A 21,490-nucleotide genomic window follows, 5' to 3' on the forward strand; every position below is an offset into this window, starting at 1 on the left:
CATTGGTGATGACGATGGTGATGATTTCCCCCTCCCGGAGGGAAGTGTCCCCGGCAGAAAAGCTCCACCAGAGCCCTAGATTGGTTCCGCCAAGGTTCCGCCTCGTGGCGGCGGAGTCTTGTACCGAAAGGTTCTCTCTGATTTTTTTCTCATCGAAAGACTTCATATAGGAGAAGATGGGCGTCGGAGAGCCACCAGGGGGCCCACGAGGTAGGGGGGTGCGCCCCCCACCCTCGTGAGCAGGGTGTGGGCCCCCTGGCCTTCATCTTTGGCGACAATTTTTCTTTATTTATTCTAACATATTCCGTGGAGTTTCAGGACTTTTGGAGTTGCGCAGAATAGTCCTTCAATATTTGCTCCTTTTCCAGCCCAGAATTCCAGCTGCCAGCATTCTCCCTCTTCATGTAAACCTTGTAAAATAAGAGAGAATAGCCATAAGTATCATGACATAACATGAAATAACAGCCAATAATGCAATAGATATTATCATAAAAGCATGATGCAAAATGGATGTATCACGCTGCTCCTCTCCTCTTCCATTCAAAAACCACCGCCGGCGAGTGAAGGTGTCGTGGTGAAGTAGATCGATGGAGGAGTACAACCGATAGTTGAGGATCGTAGACGGCGACCGTGTGAAGCTAGCTAGGATGTTGGAGATACTGTCTTGGTTTGACAACAAGGAGCAACTAGCAGCGACGGCGACATCCATGGCCAAATATTTGCAACAGAGTAAAAAGGCGGCGATACTCTTGGACAGAGTTGCGCCAGAGTACATAGAGCTGCTCCTCTAGGCCATGGAGCAAACAGATTCACCGAATCCGATCGTGATTTAGCGGTGGTGGGAGTATCGATCCCAGATGGAGCATCCACCAGAGATTGAAGGATCGAGCATCTACAGGGTGCCGTTTGTGAGGGTGTCCTGCCAGAGCGAGCCGGTGGAGTCTTCGTCAACCGAACCCAACTGCAAGAGGAGAAAAGCAGTTGGCCCGACGACGCTTCCCCGCCATCGTCTCCCTCGTCGTTCACATCATCTCACGGGGCGGCTGTCTGCCGCCGAGGAATACGAGGGGACTGCCCCCCCCCCCAGCCCAATAGTCGGGCAGGTTGTGAATTGTCAAGAGGAGCTTAGGGTTGTTAGTATTTGCAGGTTGTGAATTGTGTTTTGTGTTGTATTGAGAGTACTTTCAGATATGAATGTCTTTTGAATTTCAGATTTCCAGTATTGTGCATATGAAGTATTTTATGAATTCTAGAGATCTATTTTTAGCACTTAAAAAATGTAGTTTCATAGGAGTATAAAAGTGCAGACAATGTGATTCTCAGAGAAGAAACTGCAAGTTCAGTTTCAGATAAGAAACTGCAACTTTCAGAGGCAGAGCATTTATATTAACACGGCCTTTTCGAACAGGGTTAACATCACGTTGGAAGTTTTATTCATGGTCGAAAATGGAATTACCAGTCAATTAACATCATGCTGATCAACATTCATGCATAGCACATCTTTATATGATGCACAGTGAAAATACCCACACAATGTCGAGTGTGCGAAACACAGAGAAAACGAGGGACAAAGTTTTGGCAAGTCTTGGATGTGGTTTTGGTCTGCCCCGTTTAGGCTTTCATTTTTAACATGCGTGGCCTATGGACCTCTCATCCAAGGTTTTATTTTTCCTGAATATCGGTAGCCCAATTTATGTATTTTTTTGAAGAAAACACAGAGGTTTGTTCTATTTTCTATATAAGAATAGGAACGCCAGGTCCAACTTATGTTTCCCTTATAACTATATTATATATATTTAAATTATTTTATATGTTATTATATATTATTTTTATTTTCATCATATATTTAACAGATACTTACATATGTAAGAAAACAATATCCCACATCTTATTAACTTATAAAAATAATTTCATAACAATAAAATCCTGAATTGTTTTGGCACGAAAATCCTAGTGATTGTGTACAAAAGCTTGGTAAGATTTAAGGACGAATGTAATAATATCACTTATTATTTAAATATATTTATAACAAAATGCTCAGCCCCTTTTTATTTTTTGATCACATTGCTGGCCCAACCCAATATTATAATTAGAATCAGCCTAGCAAAATCGTGTATTTAGAGAAAGTGCAAATGGCCTATAATTTTTTAGGAAATAAAATAAATGGGCCGCATGGATGCTACATAATTTGTTCACCCAGCCCAGCTAATGGCTGTAATTCAAAAAATATATATCAAATTGACTGTAAATTCTACCGCGCAAAAAAAGACTGTAAATTCTGAAAAAATGGGTTGAATACGTGCCATATTTGTTGAGGCTGAAATATGGGCCAATAGGTCGAAGCCAACGCAAGCCGTTGTCAATTTATTTAACAAATGATTCTGACATGTTAGCCGTTGGATTTACATCCAACAACCGGCATCCATCTTCAATCTCTCGTCTTCTTCCTCCAGCGCCGCCGGGACCACCTCCCGCCTCCTGCTGCTAGCAGCTCTGCTTAGCACGCTTCGCTATGAAGCGCTACTCCACCGTTGGCCAGGCCATCCCTCCACCTCTCCACACCTCCTGTTCTTCTCCATCGACTGCCGAACTACACCATACTAGAACCAGTTAACCCTCGTACACCTCTCCGTCTGCGACTCTACTCCCGCGTCTTCCCATCTCCGGCTCCTTGCTGTTCGGGGCCTCGTCGTCGTCCACCACCTTGGATGCGCTCAGCGCGGCGTGGTCAACGTGGTCAACAAACGACACCATCGGAAGTAGACTGTGCATGGAGAGACTGACACCTGGGTCCACGGCCGCACACAAGGAAATGCCTCCTTATTACGCGCAAAATAATGATTCCTCCACCTGACATCTGGGACCCATCGGAAGGGCCTCTGTATTTCACGAAAAAACGTGCCCCCCGCTGACAGGTCGGACCCACCAGCTATCTTCGCACGCAAGGAAGTGCCTCCTTATTCCGCACAAAAAAATGAATACTCCCCTTACCAGCTGGAACCCAGCATAGTGGGAGGCTGACTTGTGGGCCTACCAAGTTGACGGGGACGGAAGGCTTTGTCAACTTAGTCAATATGAACGATTCTAGCTCCTGTTACCGTAGGATGTTCATCCAATGGCCGTAGTGCTTCTTCAACCTCTGGTCTTCTTGCTCCAGCCACCCAAACCAGCGCCGATCGTGCCGCGTGCTCCTGCCTCCCGTGGCCAGCTGTGATGCCGCGGAGGCCTCACCGCCCCCTACTACTCCCACCGCTGGCCAGGCCATCCCTCTACTCACCCACACCCCTTGTTATTCTGCGGCGACAGCAGCCTCACACCGCAGCCGAACTAGTGAACCCTCGTACTCCTCTTCGCGTGGGCATCCACTACTGCGTCTTCCCCGACTCCGAGTCGTCCCCTTCCTAGGCCTCTCCCTCGTCCACCTCCGTGGTGCTCTCGACGCGGCGTGGTCAACGTGGTCAAGGAACGACTTCCATCGGACGTGGATTGTACGTGGAGAGGCTGACAGCTGGGTCCACGGCCGCAGCAAGGAAGTGCCTCCTTATTATGCAAAAAATAATGAATCCTCCACCTGACAGCAGGGACCCACCGGATGGGCCACCGTATTTCGTGAAAAAAACGTTTGCTCCTGACTGCTGGGACCCACCAACTACATCTTCGGACGTAAGGAAGTGCGTCCGGGCAAAAAAACGATTCGCCCCCTGACTGCTGGGACCCACCAGCTACATCTTCGCACGCAAGGAAGTGCGTCCAGGCAAAAAATGATTTACCCCCCTGACTGCTGGGACCCACCAGCTACATCTTCGCACGCAAGGAAGTGCGTCCGGGCAAAAAAAATGATTCGCCCCCCTGACTGCTAGGACCCACCAGCTACATCTTCGCACGCAAGGAAGTGCCTGACAGTTGGGACCCACCTGGTCGAAGCGTACGTAGCATTGTCATTCTGGTTGCGAACGTGTACGTACATACTGGTCGATGTAGAGGCGCACACGTGTCGTAGTAGAGGCGCGCATGTAGCATGTACACGTACGTACAACGGCCAGGGTGCAAGAAAGAAAATACGGCCACATACGTACATACGGGCGGGGTCTCGAACACCTACTCGCGCATACGTACGGCCAGGGCTCGTGTACATGGCTGGACCAGAACGGAGAAACACTGTCGTCGTCGTGTTCATGGGAAGGCAACGGAATGCGTCGTGTTCATGGGGAGGCAACAAAATGCGTCGTGTTCATGGGGAGGCAACAGAATGCTCGTGTTCATGGGGAGGCAACAAAATGTGTCGTGTTCATCGGGAGGTAACGGAACGCGTGGGAGCCAACCGGCTGGGTCAGAACGGAATGTGTGGTCGTGTTCATCGGGAGGGCTTGGACGGGACAGGCGATGGAAACGAGGCCTGGCGTACCACAGAACGGAGGAAACGGCCTTGTGTTCGACCGGCCATGTTCAAAACGGGATCCTGTTCATCGGGAGGGGTCTGGCGTACCGCAAAACGGAGGAAACGGACCTCCTACGGTCGAAACAGGGGTCCTATTGATCAGGAGGGGTGTGGCGTACCGCAAAACGGACGAAACGGACTTGTGTTGGAGCGCTATGGTCGAAACGGGGGTCCTGTTCATCGAGAGGGATGTGGCATACCGCAAAACGGGACTCCGCGGGATACTGTTCATCTCCACCGTCGACCTCCTCCAGCCTCCACGGGCTACCGTCGACCTCCTCCAGCCTCCACGGGCTCCTGTTCATCCAGCCTTCATTGCGTGCTACTCCACCGGCTACTATTCAACCACCCCTTCATGGGCACCCCTCCACCGTCTACTATTCATCCAGCCCTCCACGGGGTCGTCCTGTTCATCTAGAGGCAACACCACGGGGTCCTGCATCCACCCCCACTGCTCACTGTTCATACAACCCCCCCCCCCCCGCAACGCTCACTGTTCATCCAGTCGATCGGCTTCAGTTAGTAGCAGTAGCGAAGGAATCGCTCGATCGGGTTCAGTTAACAGCCATCGATCGATCGCTCGGGTTCAGTAACGCGTAGCCTGCACTGCAATCGCTCGGGTTCAGTTAGAGCCCAACGCCTCGCTCGGGTTCAGTTAGAGCCAATGCCTCGCACACACGCACGTACGTGTACGAGAGAAAGGCGCATCGCTCGGCCCCCGGCCGCCCACCATAACCGGGAACTCCCCAAAATTTTCCTCACCCTTGCTTCTACCACGGTTTTTCTGCCATGGATGGCCCAAAGAATGTCATGCAATTGCGTCTCCGGTCCGCCCAGGACGAAAAGCCCATTTTCTGTCATGATTTTTTGTCATAGAAGTAGGAGCCCACCACATCTATGATGATACCGGGTTTTGTCACAATTATCGTCATAGAAGTATCATATGTATGACAGAAAAAAATTCGTTCGGCCCAAAATGTCACGGATGTGTCTTTTTTTTGTGGTGATGGCAGAGGCGGCGCTTCGGTCGGTTGGCATGCTTGGAGAAGGTGGATGTGCTACAAGCAGCGCTTGTTGCCTCGGTGTGTCGCGCACCGCCTAGTTTTATGCGCAATATCGCTGGGTGGTGGCGGGAAACCAATGAGGAAATGGTAGGAAACGGTGGCGTGTTCATAAGACACCATCAATTAATGGAAACTTAGCATAGAAGGAACATTGAGCTAGCACGACGCGTGCAGGCACATTGCCTGCCCAAGGCTATGATCCATAGACGTGTGTGCCCAATAGAGCACACTATTCACAGTAAAGAATATTGTTCCGCTCCTAGTAGAGAAGTGGCGGCAAGCGTCACAAGAAGAAGTAGATGGTGATCAGATGATCGTTTATCCTAGTTAATTATGCATGTAATAGTTTACTTTGGTGTGTGGAAATATTATGTGTGTACTAACCACCTATGTAATTGGATGTTTAATTTGGTTGTGCAATCATGTCCTTATTAGTATATATATATATATTGTTGTTCTGTATGCAATCACATCGCACACGGAACATACTAGGGAAACCATCGGTGATGAATTCATCAATTCCTCACAATTGTATACCAGGACGTGTTTGCCCACAACACACACGGCTTATTAGCAGCAATCATTTGTCTTATTATCGGTCTTCACACACATTTTTGATTACAGACATGTTTGCCGCGTGTTACACACATCTTGTTAAGTTGAACCGTCTATGTTTTCTTGGCTTAATGTAAACAGTTAATTCGAGTGAACTTTATGCCATATATTGCACACACCTTTGATCTGGCTGACCGTTTCTGTTGTATTATCTAATCACAAACAGTTCATCCGACTGAACTATATGTTGTATATCGTGCACACTTTCATCTGGTTGTCTGTTATGTTGTTAAGCCTCATTGCAAACAGTTCATTGGAGTGAACCGTATGCCACGCATCACACACACAACTTTAATCAGAATCGTGTTTGATGTCTCCACCATCGCAAACATTTTGTATCTTTTGATGGTTTTATTACATCATCGTTTGTGATTAATGCATCCTGGTGTAGTGATAGTCAGGGTAGCCGAAGCGGCGGGGTGAATGTGAAGCTCTAGAGTAGGGGTGGACTAACGAGCAGGTCGGCTCGTTAAGCTCGTACTCGTTAAGCTCGTGCTCGTTAAGGCTCGGCTCGTTAAGCTCGTTAAGATTAACGAGCAGAAAACCTTGCTCGGCTCGGCTCGTTTGAAGCTCGTTAAGCTCGTGAGCGCTCACGAGTGCTCGTTAACAGATTATAACGTGTTTCGATATACAGGATGAATGTGTAGGTGTGGTTTTCAAGATGAAATATGGTCACTACAAATAGAAATGCACTAGTTTGTTGCCTCATATGTCGATTAGATTGAATTGATGGGCTGAGGTGCTACAAAAAGTTTGTCATGTAAGATGAAATATGTGTTATGTTGTTACTAACGAGCTTAACGAGCTACTCGTGAAACTCGTTAGCTCGTTCGTTAAGCTCGTTAAGCTTAACGAGCTGAAATCTATGATTGGCTATGTTCATTAAGAAGCGAGCTCCGAGCTGAACAAGCCGAACTATCGAGCGCTCATTAAGCTCGTGAGCTACGAGCTTTTGGTCCAGCCCTACTCTAGAGCATGCTTTTTGGAGTTTGGGTCATTGTGAATGCTGGGTAGGCAACCAACCGGCCAGCCAATGGTAACGCGAATAGTCAGCCGACGACAAGCTCTTTGAATGAGTGGACCGTTCGCCTCACTCTTTAGTTCAAGGTCCATAAAAAACCAAGCAAGTTGTGTCATCAGGCATGGTGAGCTGCTGCGATGGGAACAAAAATTTTGCGTCGAAGCTTACTTCACCCGTTTGAAAGATGTGGGGTTTTAGCTAAGTGTTTCTATTACGAAGGAAGCCTCGTCTGTAATCAATTGTAATAACACGAAGTAGTAACATGTGATTTTGCTCCTTAGACCATGAGAGTATCGTAGTCACTTCTTACTGTATGATGGACTTTGGGGTTGCTCGAACATCACCTGTAACACGGTGATCATAACAACAACTTATAGGTTCACCGAAAAGTTTGACAAGGACTAGATAGCTCGAGAGTGGGATTTTCTCCTCCGGTGATGGAGACATATTCTTAGGGCCGGACCTCTCGGTGTGATGGCGTCCATCATCGTCTGTCCATACACAGGTGAGTACGTCACAGGGTTGACGGAACACGACAAGAGAAACAAGAACAGAACCGGTAACGAAGATAACGGTATAATGAGCATGTGATGACTCAGGAGGATACCGACGCATCCCGGGTTTTGTGAAGTATCGCGGAGCAAAGGGGACATCACATAATAACCAAACGTTCACTCAAATTTCATTTGTGTGCTCGTAGGGATCGATATGGACGTCCACGGTTCCGCTATCTCTCAATGAACAGACGGTTCTGTTCATTATGAGTTACCAAACCTACGGGGTCACAAATTTAAGGCAACCACGATCTGCTGGGTGTCAGTAGGACGGAGTGATGTGAACATATTTGTGAAATTGTTTCATTAATATTCGTATTAGTTTCGAGAGGATCCGAAAGTGTTTCCATGTCAGTAAAAGTGTTTCGAAGAGTATCGGGCAATGCCGGGTATTACCGATAAATAGTATATAGGTGGAAAATGTTTCCAGAGCTGTTAAAAATTATATGAAAGTGTCTAATATTTATCAAAAGGCTTTTATATTAAATTGAATATAACGTGCCTTAAAAGGCCAAACCGGAAAAATTAACTTGGACCACTTGGGCCCAAGTGGATGTGGCGCCCCTTCCCTCCTTGTGGAAGGAAGGGGGAGGCCGAATTGGAGGGGGTTTCCCCCTCCTCTTGGCCGGCCATAAGGGGGAAACTTTCTCCTTTGTGTGGCGCCTCCTCCTCCCCCTTCACCTATATATACTAGAGGTTTTTGGTCCCTTTGGACACAACTTTTGGAGCCTCCTCTAGTCACATCTAGTTCTAGTTGATCCTATTTGATCTAATTAGAACTAGACCTAGTTCCTCCAATCCTCATAATTAGAAGCACAGTGTGGTTCTAATCTCCTCCCTCTAATTCTCTAACGACGATTAGCTCTGAACGGCGAAGCACTGCCAGATCGTGAAGGTTGCACGCTTGCAACCAAGTAAAGAGGTCGTGCTTTCGGTCTTCGGTTCGAGGGATTATTCGTGGGCGGTTCGCGACATCATTCGTCGATAGTTCGAGGGACTCCAAGTATGATCTACACCAGCAGGTTCTTCCGCTGCAACTCGGTGACGGTAACGATCGTGATCCCGACCCGTTATGCATCTTCATATTGATCTTGGGTAATCGTAGTTGCGTTTTTTTTGTTTTGTACTACGTTTCCTAACATCTAATTCTCTGCATGCCTAAATAATTGTTAACCAAATCATTTAATTATCTGATTAATTGGAAAAAAATCCCTACCTCTAAATATCTGTAGGCATAAATAATTGTCTACCAAATTAATTAATTAATTACATTAATGACTCAATTTTCCAAATTGATTTGATGCAAAAAAAATCCTATTTAAATGAAGCTAATTAATGTCATACATAATTAATTGTCTAGCTAGTTAATCCCATTAATGGTTTGATTTCCAAATTGATTCAGTGCTCGATTTCCAAAATATTTTCGCATGAATGGTTGCTACGAACGACGACAACTAGCGAGTATTATAGGATACATTTCCCTTAACGCATTTCTTGACATTGAATGGACAAATTTGATTTGAGAATGTAGCATGCCTGGCTCTCTGTATGGCTGACAAAAAATATAATACAACCACGCCCACAAACACCTGTATCTGGCGGTTCGACGACCCATCTTCCGACATGGCCGTCCTAGACGTCGTGATCCACGCCCTGGCATTCTCGAGCATCACGCCGGCTTCAGGCACGGCCACGACGTCTTCCATGGTGTCACGCACGGCGTCCCTTTGCATGGGCGCGCGAATGCGTATGCCCATAAGAAAACATATATTATTTCTGTTAAATTAGGAAACTTGCGATTGCCAATTAATAGTAGAGATAGTGATAATAATAATAGATGGCATAGCGCGCGCAATTTGTTACGAAGGAATATCTTGTTTTGCTTTTGAAGATCATCGACAAAATTTTATGTCTGTTTTTTAGGAAGGTGATCTCACATATATGGTGCGATTTCTGAATTCTTAATTACGTATTTTTTACGTGATTGAACTGAAGGATGAAACAAAATTCTTTTAATGGGATTTGGTTTTTTAATAGGAGGGAGAAAAAACGAGTGAAATGGGGTGGTGGGTGGTGAGGCGGGGAAAAACACGAACGAGAATAAACCCAGTCTACCAACTCCCCTTTAATGTCTCTGGAGTGCAATTACCTCTTAGAATTCGTTTGTGTAATCAAATATATGTGATTACTTCTAAAAGAACACTTTTCAGGGCAGAAAGCAATCTGTACACTTTTTAAGGGGGAAGAAAGCAACCTCAGCGGCCCAGCCCCTGACAGTGTCAAAACCGAACCAAAATGAGTGTGAACGCGAGCCTGGCGTTCGTTGACACCTACCGATCCAAGCGCAGGCCCGTGTTGGAACTTGCACTGTTCACCGCCCGTCCGCGAATGCTCCTACGTGCGTGTGAACTGCCGCGTGTGGACGTATTTCCCCTGTCGCGTCCGCCCCCACTCGCGCCCGCACTCACTGCGGCAACTACCAACGCAGCGCGGCGCAACAGAGGTCGGCACCCCCCGCTCCCACTTGACTGCCTCTCTCTCTCTCTCTCTCTCTCTTTCTCTCTCTCCCATGCGTGTGCCAGTGCGGCAGTGTCACCACCCCTCTTCTTCTCTCTCCCTCTCTCTCTGGCCATGGTCCATGGATGCTCCAGCCCAGTATTAGCGCAGCCACGGAGCTAGCGCCGCCTCCCGCCCTCCATTTCCTAGGCGCCTGAGGTCTGCGGGGGCGCCGCCCGCCTGCTACTGCTGCTGCTGGACGGTACGCGCTCCTCTCCTCGCTCCGCCGGGTCGAGTTGCAGTTATCACAGTGCTTCCGCTGTTGGTGGGGCTGGAATGTTTTGTTTGTGTGGAACCGCCGGCCGATGCGCTGGCTGTTCATCCCTTCCCTGGGCATGTCCGATGCCTTTGCAGGGTCATTCTCCTTCACATCAGTTCTTGCTTCTTGGTTACATGGCGGGCTTCTGCATTTTCGTTAGAATCAGTCTCCGATCTCGGAGCAATGCCAAGGGGCAAACGAGCATGACGCTGGTTCTTTCTTGCCTACTGAAACTGTTCCGCGGGTAAAATTAAAGTTGGTGGCTCCCCGGAGATGCTTCTGGGCTGCCTCCCCTACCTATTCGGCGGAAATTAATTAGCGGAACAAGGGTTGGAGGTCAGGTCTGAAGTCTGAACAATCGATAGAGCAGAGCATTCCGGAGTGCCCATTTTCTCCACTCAAATGTCGAATTAGATGTGTGCAAATTACCAAACTAAAAAGTTACTAGGTGCTCAACACTGGTTTCGTCTGCCTGGGAAGAGCTGTGATTCAGCATCATCTTTTCTCCCCTCGGATCAGAGTTATCATTTCTGAACCTCTTTGGGAAACTTGTTTTGAGTTGCTTTCGCTGAAATAAATGAGTCAGCCAGGAGAGGGTGGTAGCAAAACCATGGGCTGTCGCTGCTTTCGGCGTCGTCCTGGGTTTTGCTTCTCTGGTCCTCCTAAACTTGTCTAAACTACAAACTGGTTCTTCAGTTGATGGTGATTTGATTCTCGAAAAAAAAAAGTTGATGGTGATTTGCGGTCTGACTTCACATGCTCTCTCAGTTTATTGTTCAACTTGCAATATTCCGCGTGTTTGCGTTGCTACGCTGCCATAGTACGCATGTTGATGGTGCTTGGTTGTCTGACTTTACAGGAATTTGTTATCGAGCCTGTCGAATGTTCCACGCATTTGCGTTGCCGCACTACAATACATATGTTGAAACTGAGCGACTTTTGTTATACAATTATAGTGTTTGTAATTGATGAAAATATAATTGGATTTCCAGCTATTTCTCCATTTGTTTCTCTGTTTATCATGAAGAATTTCGGACCACTTCGACTCAGCGCTACTAGAAGTTTAAGCACTCTTCTTCCCACAAAAAGAAAATAAAAACAATATTTTTTTATTAGTTACACGTATTCTTTGCAGATGACATCAACTTTTTCAGTATCCATGAACAAAATATTAATTTAATGACGTCCTAGCAACTGCCAACTTGGGCCTCAATTTAATTGACACTGTTTCTTACTAATAGCCTCAGTTTCCTTGGAAAAAAGAAATTATCTCACCTATAAAATCACCTCAAAGTTTTTGTTTGAAGGACATTTTTTAACAACAAGCTGTAGGGGAAACCCTGACAGTAAAATAATTTTTGTTTGAATAATCAACAGTATAATAAATAGGAACCCAGATTCGAGTCTAGGAATGCTTGCGCCCATGTGGTGGGTTGTTCGAGGTTCGGGATGGTTGGAGGGACCTCATGGGTATGACCACAACCCTCAGATATTACTACCTCCCTACCAAAATATAAGAAGTTTTTGTAGGCTACTTTAGCCTACAAAAACGTCTTATATTTTGATACGGAGGTAATATTTAGTAGTAACATATATTTATGCTGAAAAGTGATAGGAGCCATAAACCATGAAACCTAACTCGCAGTTTTTTGTTTTTCAAGAGAAAGCTCTTGTTAGGATGTACACCATTTTTTTTTACAAACAACTTGGAGTGTACATGGTATACCAGGCCATAGCACATAGCGTAATTCCTTCTAAAGTATGAGAAGCCTGGCCCTGGATTGCAAAATTTGCTGCCATTTTTGTGCTCAGGATGTAATATCTGCAAGACAATTCTGAGCATCGGTTGTTTCGTTTCCTATCAGTTTGAGAAAACATACAATCTTGTGCTAACTTCTGTACGAACTTTTGCAGGAACGGAATGGGGCTTGTATTGTGGCATTCATTGTTTCTCTTCTTAAGTTTGGTTTCCACGTCATGGAGTTTGAATTCAGATGGTCGCGCCCTTCTTGCTCTGTCCAAAAATCTCATATTGCCTAGTTCCATAAAGTCAAGTTGGAATGCTTCTGATACAACCCCATGTAACTGGACTGGAATTAGTTGTGATGAAAGGAACAATGTGGTTTCTCTTGACCTAACATCGTCTGGAGTTTCTGGTTCATTAGGAGTTCAAATAGGTCTTCTAAAGTACATACAAGTCATCATTTTGCTAAACAATAGCATATCTGGTCCAATCCCTCAAGAACTGGGCAATTGTAGCATGCTTGAACAGTTGGATCTTTCCATGAACTTCCTTTCTGGTGAAATACCAGAATCACTGTCCAACCTAAAAAAACTATCATCATTCTCGTTGTACACTAACTCCCTCAGTGGGGAAATACCAGAGGGGTTGTTCAAGAACCAGTTTCTGCAGGACGTGTACCTCCATGGGAATAATCTCAGTGGTTCTATCCCTTCATCAGTTGGTGAAATGACAAGCCTTAGATCATTTTGGTTGACGAAGAATGCATTATCTGGAGGTCTGCCAGATTCAATTGGCAACTGCACCAAGTTGGAGGAGCTCTATCTACTGGATAATCAGTTGAGCGGGAGCCTTCCAAAAACCTTGAGCTATGTCAAAGGACTGAAAGTTTTAGATGCCACTGGAAATAGCTTTACCGGAGAGATTGATTTCAGTTTTGAGAACTGCAAGTTGGAGATATTCATATTGTCGTTCAATCATATGAGTGGCGGTATTCCATCATGGCTAGGGAATTGCACTAGCTTGACACAACTTGCACTTGTCGACAACCGTTTCACTGGCCAAATTCCGGCTTCTCTTGGCCTATTGAGCAACCTCACCTTGCTTATGCTTTCTCAAAACTCCTTGTCTGGCTCAATCCCTCCTGAGATTGGTAACTGTTGGTTGCTGGAGTGGCTAGAGTTGGATCATAACATGCTCGAGGGCACTGTTCCTAAAGAGCTGGCTAATCTGAGACACTTGCAGAAGCTCTTTCTTTTCGAGAATCGCCTGACCGGGGAGTTTCCTGAGGGTATTTGGAGCATCCGGTACCTTCAAAGTGTTCTTATTTACAGCAATGGTTTTACTGGGAAGCTACCTCTTAAGTTAGCTGAATTGAAGTTATTGGAGAACATCACATTGTTCGATAATTTCTTCACCGGAGTCATACCCCCGGGTTTGGGTGTTAATAGCCCTTTACAGCAAATTGATTTCACCAACAACAGTTTTACCGGTGGAATACCTCCGTACATTTGTTCAAGGAAAAGACTCAGGGTGTTGGTTTTGGGTCTCAATCATCTGAATGGTAGCATCCCATCCAATGTTGCAGATTGCCCAGGTTTGGAACGAATCATTCTCAAAAACAATGATCTTACTGGGCCCATTCCACATTTTAGAAACTGTGCAGCGCTGGGCTATATGGATTTCAGTCATAATTCTTTAAGTGGAGATATTCCAGCAAGCTTGGGAAAATGCATAAATACTACAATGATAAACTGGTCAGCAAACAAACTTGTTGGTCCAATACCACCTGAAGTTAGAAACTTGGTGAATTTGGAAGTTCTTAACCTCTCACAAAACAGTCTACAGGGTGCACTTCCAGCTCAGGTTTCTAGTTGCTCCAAGCTGCTTATTTTGGATTTGAGTTTTAACTCTCTGCATGGTCCGGCACTCACGACAGTAAGCAGCCTGAAGCTTCTCGCACAACTACGGTTGCAGGAGAATAAATTCAGTGGGGGCTTACCTGATTCTCTTTCGCAGTTGGTTATGCTTCTTGAGCTGCAACTTGGTGGCAACATTCTTGGAGGCAGAATCCCTTCGTCGTTAGGAAAGTTGATCAAACTCATTGCATTCAATCTCAGCAGCAACGGACTGGTGGGTGATATTCCAACACCATTGGGCAATTTGGTGGAACTGCAAAGTTTAGATTTGTCAGTTAATAACCTCACTGGAGCTCTCGGCGCATTAGGGAGTCTACATTCATTGCACGCCTTGAATCTTTCCTATAATAGGTTCAGTGGACCAGTGCCAGAATATCTTCTGAAATTTCTGAACTCCACACCAAGCTCTTTTAATGGAAATTCGGGTCTCTGTATCTCTTGCCGTGACAATGATTCTTCTTGCAAGAGATCTAATGTGCTGAAACCTTGTGGAGGATCAGGGAAAAAAGGAATAAAGCGTCGATTCAAGGTTGCTCTTATTATTCTTGGTTCATTGTTCATTGGAGCAGTAGCGGTACTTATCCTCTGCTGTATCCTTCTAAAGAATCGAGATTCGAAGACAAAAAGTGAGGAGACAATCAGTAATTTGCTTGAAGGCTCTTCTTCTAAATTAAATGAGATCATAGAAAAGACAGAAAACTTTGATGACAAGTATATCATAGGCGCAGGTGCGCATGGGACTGTGTACAAGGCAATATTGAATTCAGGGGAGGTCTTTGCCATAAAGAAGCTTGCGATTTCAGCGCGCAGCAGCTCCTACAAAAGCATGATCAGAGAGCTGAAGACACTTGGTAAAGTTCGGCACAGGAACTTGATAAAGCTGAAGGAATTTTGGGTGAGAGGCGACTCTGGGTTCATACTGTATGACTTCATGGAGCATGGTAGCCTCTATGATGTCCTGCACAGGATCCGGACGCCGAGTCTGGACTGGAGCATGCGCTATAACATAGCTCTTGGAACTGCCCATGGTCTGGCATATCTTCACCATGACTCTGTCCCTGCGATCATTCATCGAGATATTAAGCCAAGCAATATATTGTTAAACAAGGACATGGTGCCGCGCATCGCGGATTTCGGCATAGCAAAGATCATGGATCAGTGTTCTGCTGCTCCACAGTCCACCGGGGTCGTCGGCACCACTGGATATATGGCACCAGGTATGCATGATGCAAACCATTTATTGATAGTGAATTGTATTCCATTTCATGAGTTTTTAGTGACAGACTGATACCTGACAGCCGTGTGGTCTCTTGCAGAGCTGGCATTTTCCACCAGAAACAGTATCAAGACCGACGTGTACAGCTACGGCGTCGTCCTGCTCGAGCTTATAACAGGAAAGACGGCGGTGGATCCCTCATTCCCGGAGAACATGGACATTGTCGCCTGGGTGCCCCACGCCCTGAACGGCGCTGAGCAGATCGGGCCCGTCTGCGACCCGGCCCTCCTGGACGAAGTGTACAGCACTGTCGAAATGGAGGAGGTGCGCAAGGTCCTGCGCTTGGCCCTTAGGTGCACAGCGAAGGAGCCGAGTCAACGACCGTCCATGGTCGACGTCGTGAAGGAGCTGACTGACGCGAGGTTCGCGGGCATCCCTTCGTCGTCGAAGCAGGGGAAGCCGGGCTCCTCCTCCGGCGGCGGCTCTTCTTGACTGCAGTAGTAACATTTGTGACCTGAGCTTTTGCACAAGTGCATAGTGAACTGTGTGAAACGCAGAATGTACAGTCAGATTCATCGTCTAGGTTCTGACTGTAGTCTAGGCTGGTAACTGAGTTTTGATGATTGTTGTGGTGATTTCTAACTGGATGCTCTGTGTGTAACTGCGTGTGTGCCTGGGAAATCATGTGGCTGGATGGATGGGGCAGATTCGCCTTTCTGCCTGTCTTTGGCTGAATATATGAAAGGGGGGAAATCATCAGCCTCATCTTGGCATCTGTCCACAGAATCTCATTGTCTTCGCTGTTTTGTCAAACGCAACTTTGCTGTAGTGCTACGTAGTCAAGTGAATCTCATGTAGCGGTGTGAAGATCAGGCGTTCCTGGCCATACCGATCTCGTCGAATGGCGGGGTTGGGTTTGGGCTGGCGGCCTCCTGGGGTTTCCCGAGCGAGAGCACCGCGTAGCCGCCGCTAGGTATGGCAGCCGGGCGCGGCGGGGCCAGGGGAACGACATCGATCTGTTCCCTTCCCTTGAAGCCGGGGACGGGTGCGGTAGAACCGTAGTACTGCTCGGCGTGGGACTTGTGTTTGAATTTGAAGTGTATGAGGTAGAAACATTTTTTTTAATTATTATGTTTACGATGTGAAATTTAATTTAAAACTAGCAGATATGCCCGTTCGTTGCAACGGGAGAGAAAATTGACGCGTCTGCTCTTTCAACCAAAAATAAGAATGGGGTCATAGAGAGAGCGCATATGAAATCATGCAATCAAGTATCATGGGTGTGTATGGCTCAAGGCAAGTAAACACCACGGTAGAGACATGATTTTTCTTTTGCGAGAGGAACGATTTTGCTTCCGCGAGAGGCACGGAACCAAAAAAAAAATTCTTCCGTAAGTGGCATGGTTTTGCTTCTGCGAGAGGCACGGCCGTGCCTCTCGAAAACGAAAAAAGAAACATGTTTTCTCTTTTTTTTCGCGAGAGTCACGGTTTTGCTTCCGCGAGAGGCGCGGCCTTACCTCTCAAAAATGAAAAAAAAAGTGTTTTCTCTTTATTTTTTCTGCCGTGAGAGACACGGTTTTGCTTCCGCGAGAGGCACACCCGTGCCTCTTGGAAATGAAATAAAAATGATTTTTTTTCTTCTGCGAGAGGCACGGTTTTGCTTTCGCGAGAGGCATGGCCGTGCCTCTCAGAAACGGAAAAAAAATGTGTTTTCTCTTTTTTTTTCTTCGCGAGAGGCACGGTCGTGCCTGTCGAAACGGCTTCTGAAAAGGGGAAAAGGACATGCTCCCGGTTCGGTTTTTTCATCTGGTTTCCTTCGTGAAAAAACATTCGTCAAAACCTATCAACATGAGATCTTGTTTTGAAGATGTCGACGCGAGGAATCCAACGGTGAAAACGGTTGAGATTTGAACGATTTAAGAAATAAAACGTTTTGAATAAATGAATGTATGAAAAAAAAAGGAAATAGTCTCAGGTCGCCACTGGTCGTAACCTGAAGATGAGTGATCTTTGGGATGAGTACTCCTCGATTAGTGATTTCAGCAGTTACGGTGTCAGCGGAGGCCAATACAGCCTGGCCATAATTCTCTTTTTGACATGAGCCGGGCCATAAACTGAAAAACTTCAGCACACAGCCCGAAGCCCAGCTCGTGGAGACGGCCTGACGAATTGTTCAATCAACGACATGCTCTCATCTAAAAAAAGATCAACGACATACTCGTCAAAAAAATCAATGACATACGAAAAAAGTGAAAAAACAATCCTTCTTTTAACAAAAGAAAATTAACAATCCTTTCTGTAGATCCCAGTCGTTAATCTTTGTGGTTAATATAAAATTAACGGATATAAAGGGGTAACAAAAATAGAATCATGAAATCTTCCTCCCTTTGTTATTAGAAAAATAATAGATAGAAAAAAGGTAAGATAAAGATATGTTCATCCTTATTGTTGCGTGTAACTTCTGCATCTTTTAATTAATCTCAGCCATTATAATTAATATCAATGTCTGCTTATTTGTACCACATGTGGATAAACTTGTACATCATGTTGATGCAAATCAAAACGTACTACCACGCGTGGTTGGCCGTAGTGGCGTCCGTCCAGCTGGAGCCTGATTGATTTGTTGTTTCCTATTCCGACACTTTCTGGTTGATTCTTATTTCCCATCCTATATACATACACCATTGTTTTAGGCAATACAAACATGTTATAGCACCTTTTTCTTTTGTACATTCATGTGTTGAATCTTGTATGTGTCAAAGGCTAAAACCTTTACATCCTTTACGTAATGTTATGTAGATCCACTTTTAAATCTCACCCGTTAATTAATCTTTATGGTTAATATAAAATTAACGGATATAAAATGGTGATTAGGGAGAACTATGAAAGCCTCCTTCTTTTAATATTAGATGTAGAAATGAGGGTCGGGGAATCTAAAGAAGTGTAGCCTGAAATCCCTAAAATTTGTAGGGTTTACTCCTGAAATGGAAGTTGCTCCTAGGAGCCTAGTGTTTTTTTTTCTTTGGAGTGGGATAGCAATTCTTTATTCAAATAAGTTCAAAGGAATCGTCACAATATTGCGCGGCTGGATGAAACAAACATGTCTGCCTATGCCTAAAGGCAAGGGAAATTTAGCTAAGGAATAGGCTTCAATATTTCTACTTCTACTCTCATGAATAAAAGTACAACTTTCAAACTCCTTCAATCTTGCAATGATTTCTTTAGTGATAGCACCATATCGTCCTCCCCTGCCATCCTTCACATCCTTAACAATTATGGCGTAGTGTTTTTCTTATGGACTAGAGAGCTCTATTGGCAAGCCCACTCCCACCTTTCAGGTTTATAAGGTGCCTGGGCACGGGCGTGATTTATTTGAGCCCGAGCTTAAATCAGCTTGGGTGAACAGTAACCCCGAAAACAATTTAAAAATAATTCAAAAAATTCTGATTTTTTTTGGGTCCATACATTGACAAAAGTTTTCAATGCTCACAAAATTTCATCACAAATAACATTCGTGGAAGTCGCAGAAAAAAAATTGATGCTCCAAAAATGTTATTTCCAAAAACATTTTGGAGTACTGATTTTGTTTTTCTTTTGCCACGACTTGTACGAATGTCATTTTTGGATGAAATTTTGCAAGCATTGGGAATTTTTGTCAATGTTTCCACCCCAAAAAATTCAGAAGTTTTTGAAATGTTTTTCATTTTTTTCGATTTTACTGTTCATCCCGAGCTCAAATGAGCTCGGGAGCAGAACATGACTTTCGGCCCGTGTATCCTTACATCGACAAATCGATAAATGTAATACAATTTTTATATCACATAAATAGTACCATTAGAAAATATAAATTTTTAGCTCAATATTTTCTTAAGTTTCTAATGATGCGATTTTTTAATATATAACTTTTTAAAAAATATATAACCCAAACTATGATGGTTAAATTGAAGGAAATATGCCCTAGAAGCAATAATAAAGTTATTATTTATTTCTTTATTTTATGATAAATGTTTATTATTCATGCTAGAATTGTATTAACCGGAAACATAATACATGTGTGAATATATAGACAAACATAGTGTCACTAGTATGCCTCTACTTGACTAGCTCGTTGAATCAAAGATGATTAAGTTTCCTAGCCATAGACATGAATTGTCATTTGATTAACAGGATCACATCATTAGGAGAATGATGTGATTGACACCCATTACGTTAGCTTAGCACTTGATCGTTTAGTACGTTGCTATTGCTTTCTTCATGACTTATACATGTTCCTATGACTATGAGATTATGCAATTTCCGTTTACCGGAGGAACACTTTGTGTGCTACCAAACGTCACAACGTAAATGGATGATTATAAAGGTGCTCTACAGGTGTCTCCGAAAATACTTGTTGGGTTGGCGTATTTCGAGATTAGGATTTGTCACTCCGATTGTCGGAGAAGTATCTCTGGGCCCACTCGGTAATGCACATCACTATAAGCCTTACAAGCATTGTAACTAATGAGTTAGTTGCGGGATGATGTATTACAGAACGAGTAAAGAGACTTGCCGGTAACGAGATTGAACTAGGTATTGAGATACCGACGATCAAATCTCGGGCAAGTAACATACCGATGACAAAAGGAACAACGTATGTTGTTATGCGGTTTGACTAATAAAGATCTTCGTAGAATATGTATGAGCCAATATGAGCATCCAGGTTCCGCTATTGGTTATTGACCGGAGACGTGTCTCGGTCATGTCTACATAGTTCTCGAACCCGTAGGGTCCGCACGCTTAAAGTTCGGTGACGATTTATATTATGAGTTATGTGTTTTGATGTACCTAAGGTAGTTCGGAGTCCCGGATGAGATCGGGGACATGACGAGGAGTCTCGAAATGGTCGAAACGTAAAGATCGATATATTGGACGACTATATTCGGACATTGGAAAGGTTTCGAGTGATTCGGGTATTTATCGGAGTACCGGAGAGTTACGGGAATTCGCCGGGGAGTATATGGGCCTTATTGGGCCATACGGGAATAGAGGAGAGAGGCCAAAAGGAAGGAGGCGCGCGCCCCCCTTTGGTCCGAATTGGACAAGGGGTGCATCCCCCTTTTCCTTCTCCCTCACCCCCTCTTTCCTTCTCTCCTACTCCGGAAAGGAAAGGGGAATCCTACTAGGACTTGGGAGTCCTAGTAGGACTCCCCACACTTGGCGCGCCCCCTCTAGGGCCGGCCTATCCCTCCCTCCTTTATATATGGGGGCAGGGGGCACTTCTAGACACAACAATTGATCATTGATCTCTTAGCCGTGTGTGGTGCCCCCTCCATCATAATCCACCTCGGCAATATCGTAGCGGTGCTTAGGCAAAGCCCTGCGTCGGTAGCAACATCATCACCATCATCACGCCGTCGTGCTGTCGGAACTCTCCCGTGAAGCTCTGCTGGATCGGAGTTCGCGGGACGTCATCGAGCTGAACGTGTGCTGAACTCGGAGGTGTCGTACGTTTGGTGCTTGATCGGTCAGATCGTGAAGACGTATGACTACATCAACCGCGTTGTGCTAACGCTTCCGCTTTCAGTCTACGAGGGTACGTGGACAACATTCTCCCCTCTCGTTGCTATGCATCACCATGATCTTGCATGTGCGTAGGATTTTTTTTGAAATTACTACGTTCCCCAACAGTGGCATCCGAGCCAGGTTTTATGCGTAGATGTTATATGCACAAGTAGAACACAAGTGAGTTGTGGGCGATACAAGTCATACTGCTTACCAGCATGTCATACTTTGGTTCGGCGGTATTGTTGGATGAAGCGGCCCAGACCGACATTACGCGTACGCTTACGCGAGACTGGTTCTACCGACGTGCTTTGCACACAGGTGGCTGGCGGGTGTCAGTTTCTCCAACTTTAGTTGAACCGAGTGTGGCTACGCCTGGTCCATGAGAAGGTTAAAACATCACTAACTTGATGAATTATCGTTATGGTTTTGATGCGTAGGTAAGAATGATTCTTGCTCAGCCCGTAGCAGCCACGTAAAACTTGCAACAACAAAGTAGACGTCTAACTTGTTTTTGCAGGGCATGTTGTGATGTGATATGGTCAAGACATGATGCTAAATTTTAT

General features: G+C 45.3%; 1 protein-coding gene across 1 annotated transcript; it reads left to right on the top strand.

The window, feature by feature from the left end:
- The first annotated feature begins 10,215 nt into the window (after positions 1–10,215).
- Positions 10,216–16,026, top strand: LOC123158016 (receptor-like protein kinase). The gene is made up of 3 exons (XM_044576168.1): positions 10,216–10,450; positions 12,422–15,384; positions 15,484–16,026. Exons 2-3 carry the CDS (start codon positions 12,429–12,431, stop codon positions 15,873–15,875), a joined length of 3,348 nt encoding a protein of 1,115 aa, XP_044432103.1. The 5' UTR covers positions 10,216–10,450; positions 12,422–12,428; the 3' UTR covers positions 15,876–16,026.
- Positions 16,027–21,490: the final 5,464 nt, after the last annotated feature.

The sequence above is a fragment of the Triticum aestivum genome, chromosome 7B (genome assembly GCF_018294505.1).
Source record: "Triticum aestivum cultivar Chinese Spring chromosome 7B, IWGSC CS RefSeq v2.1, whole genome shotgun sequence".
NCBI classification, from domain to species: Eukaryota; Viridiplantae; Streptophyta; class Magnoliopsida; order Poales; family Poaceae; genus Triticum; species Triticum aestivum.

What these genes read in the sequence shown, in the direction of transcription:
- LOC123158016 (XM_044576168.1), top strand. Translation starts at nt 12,429, where the DNA reads ATGGGGCTTGTATTGTGGCATTCATTGTTTCTCTTCTTAAGTTTGGTT. An exon ending in CACTGGATATATGGCACCAG is followed by an intron (nt 15,385 to 15,483) that starts GTATGCATGATG and finishes GGTCTCTTGCAG; the next exon opens with AGCTGGCATTTTCCACCAGA.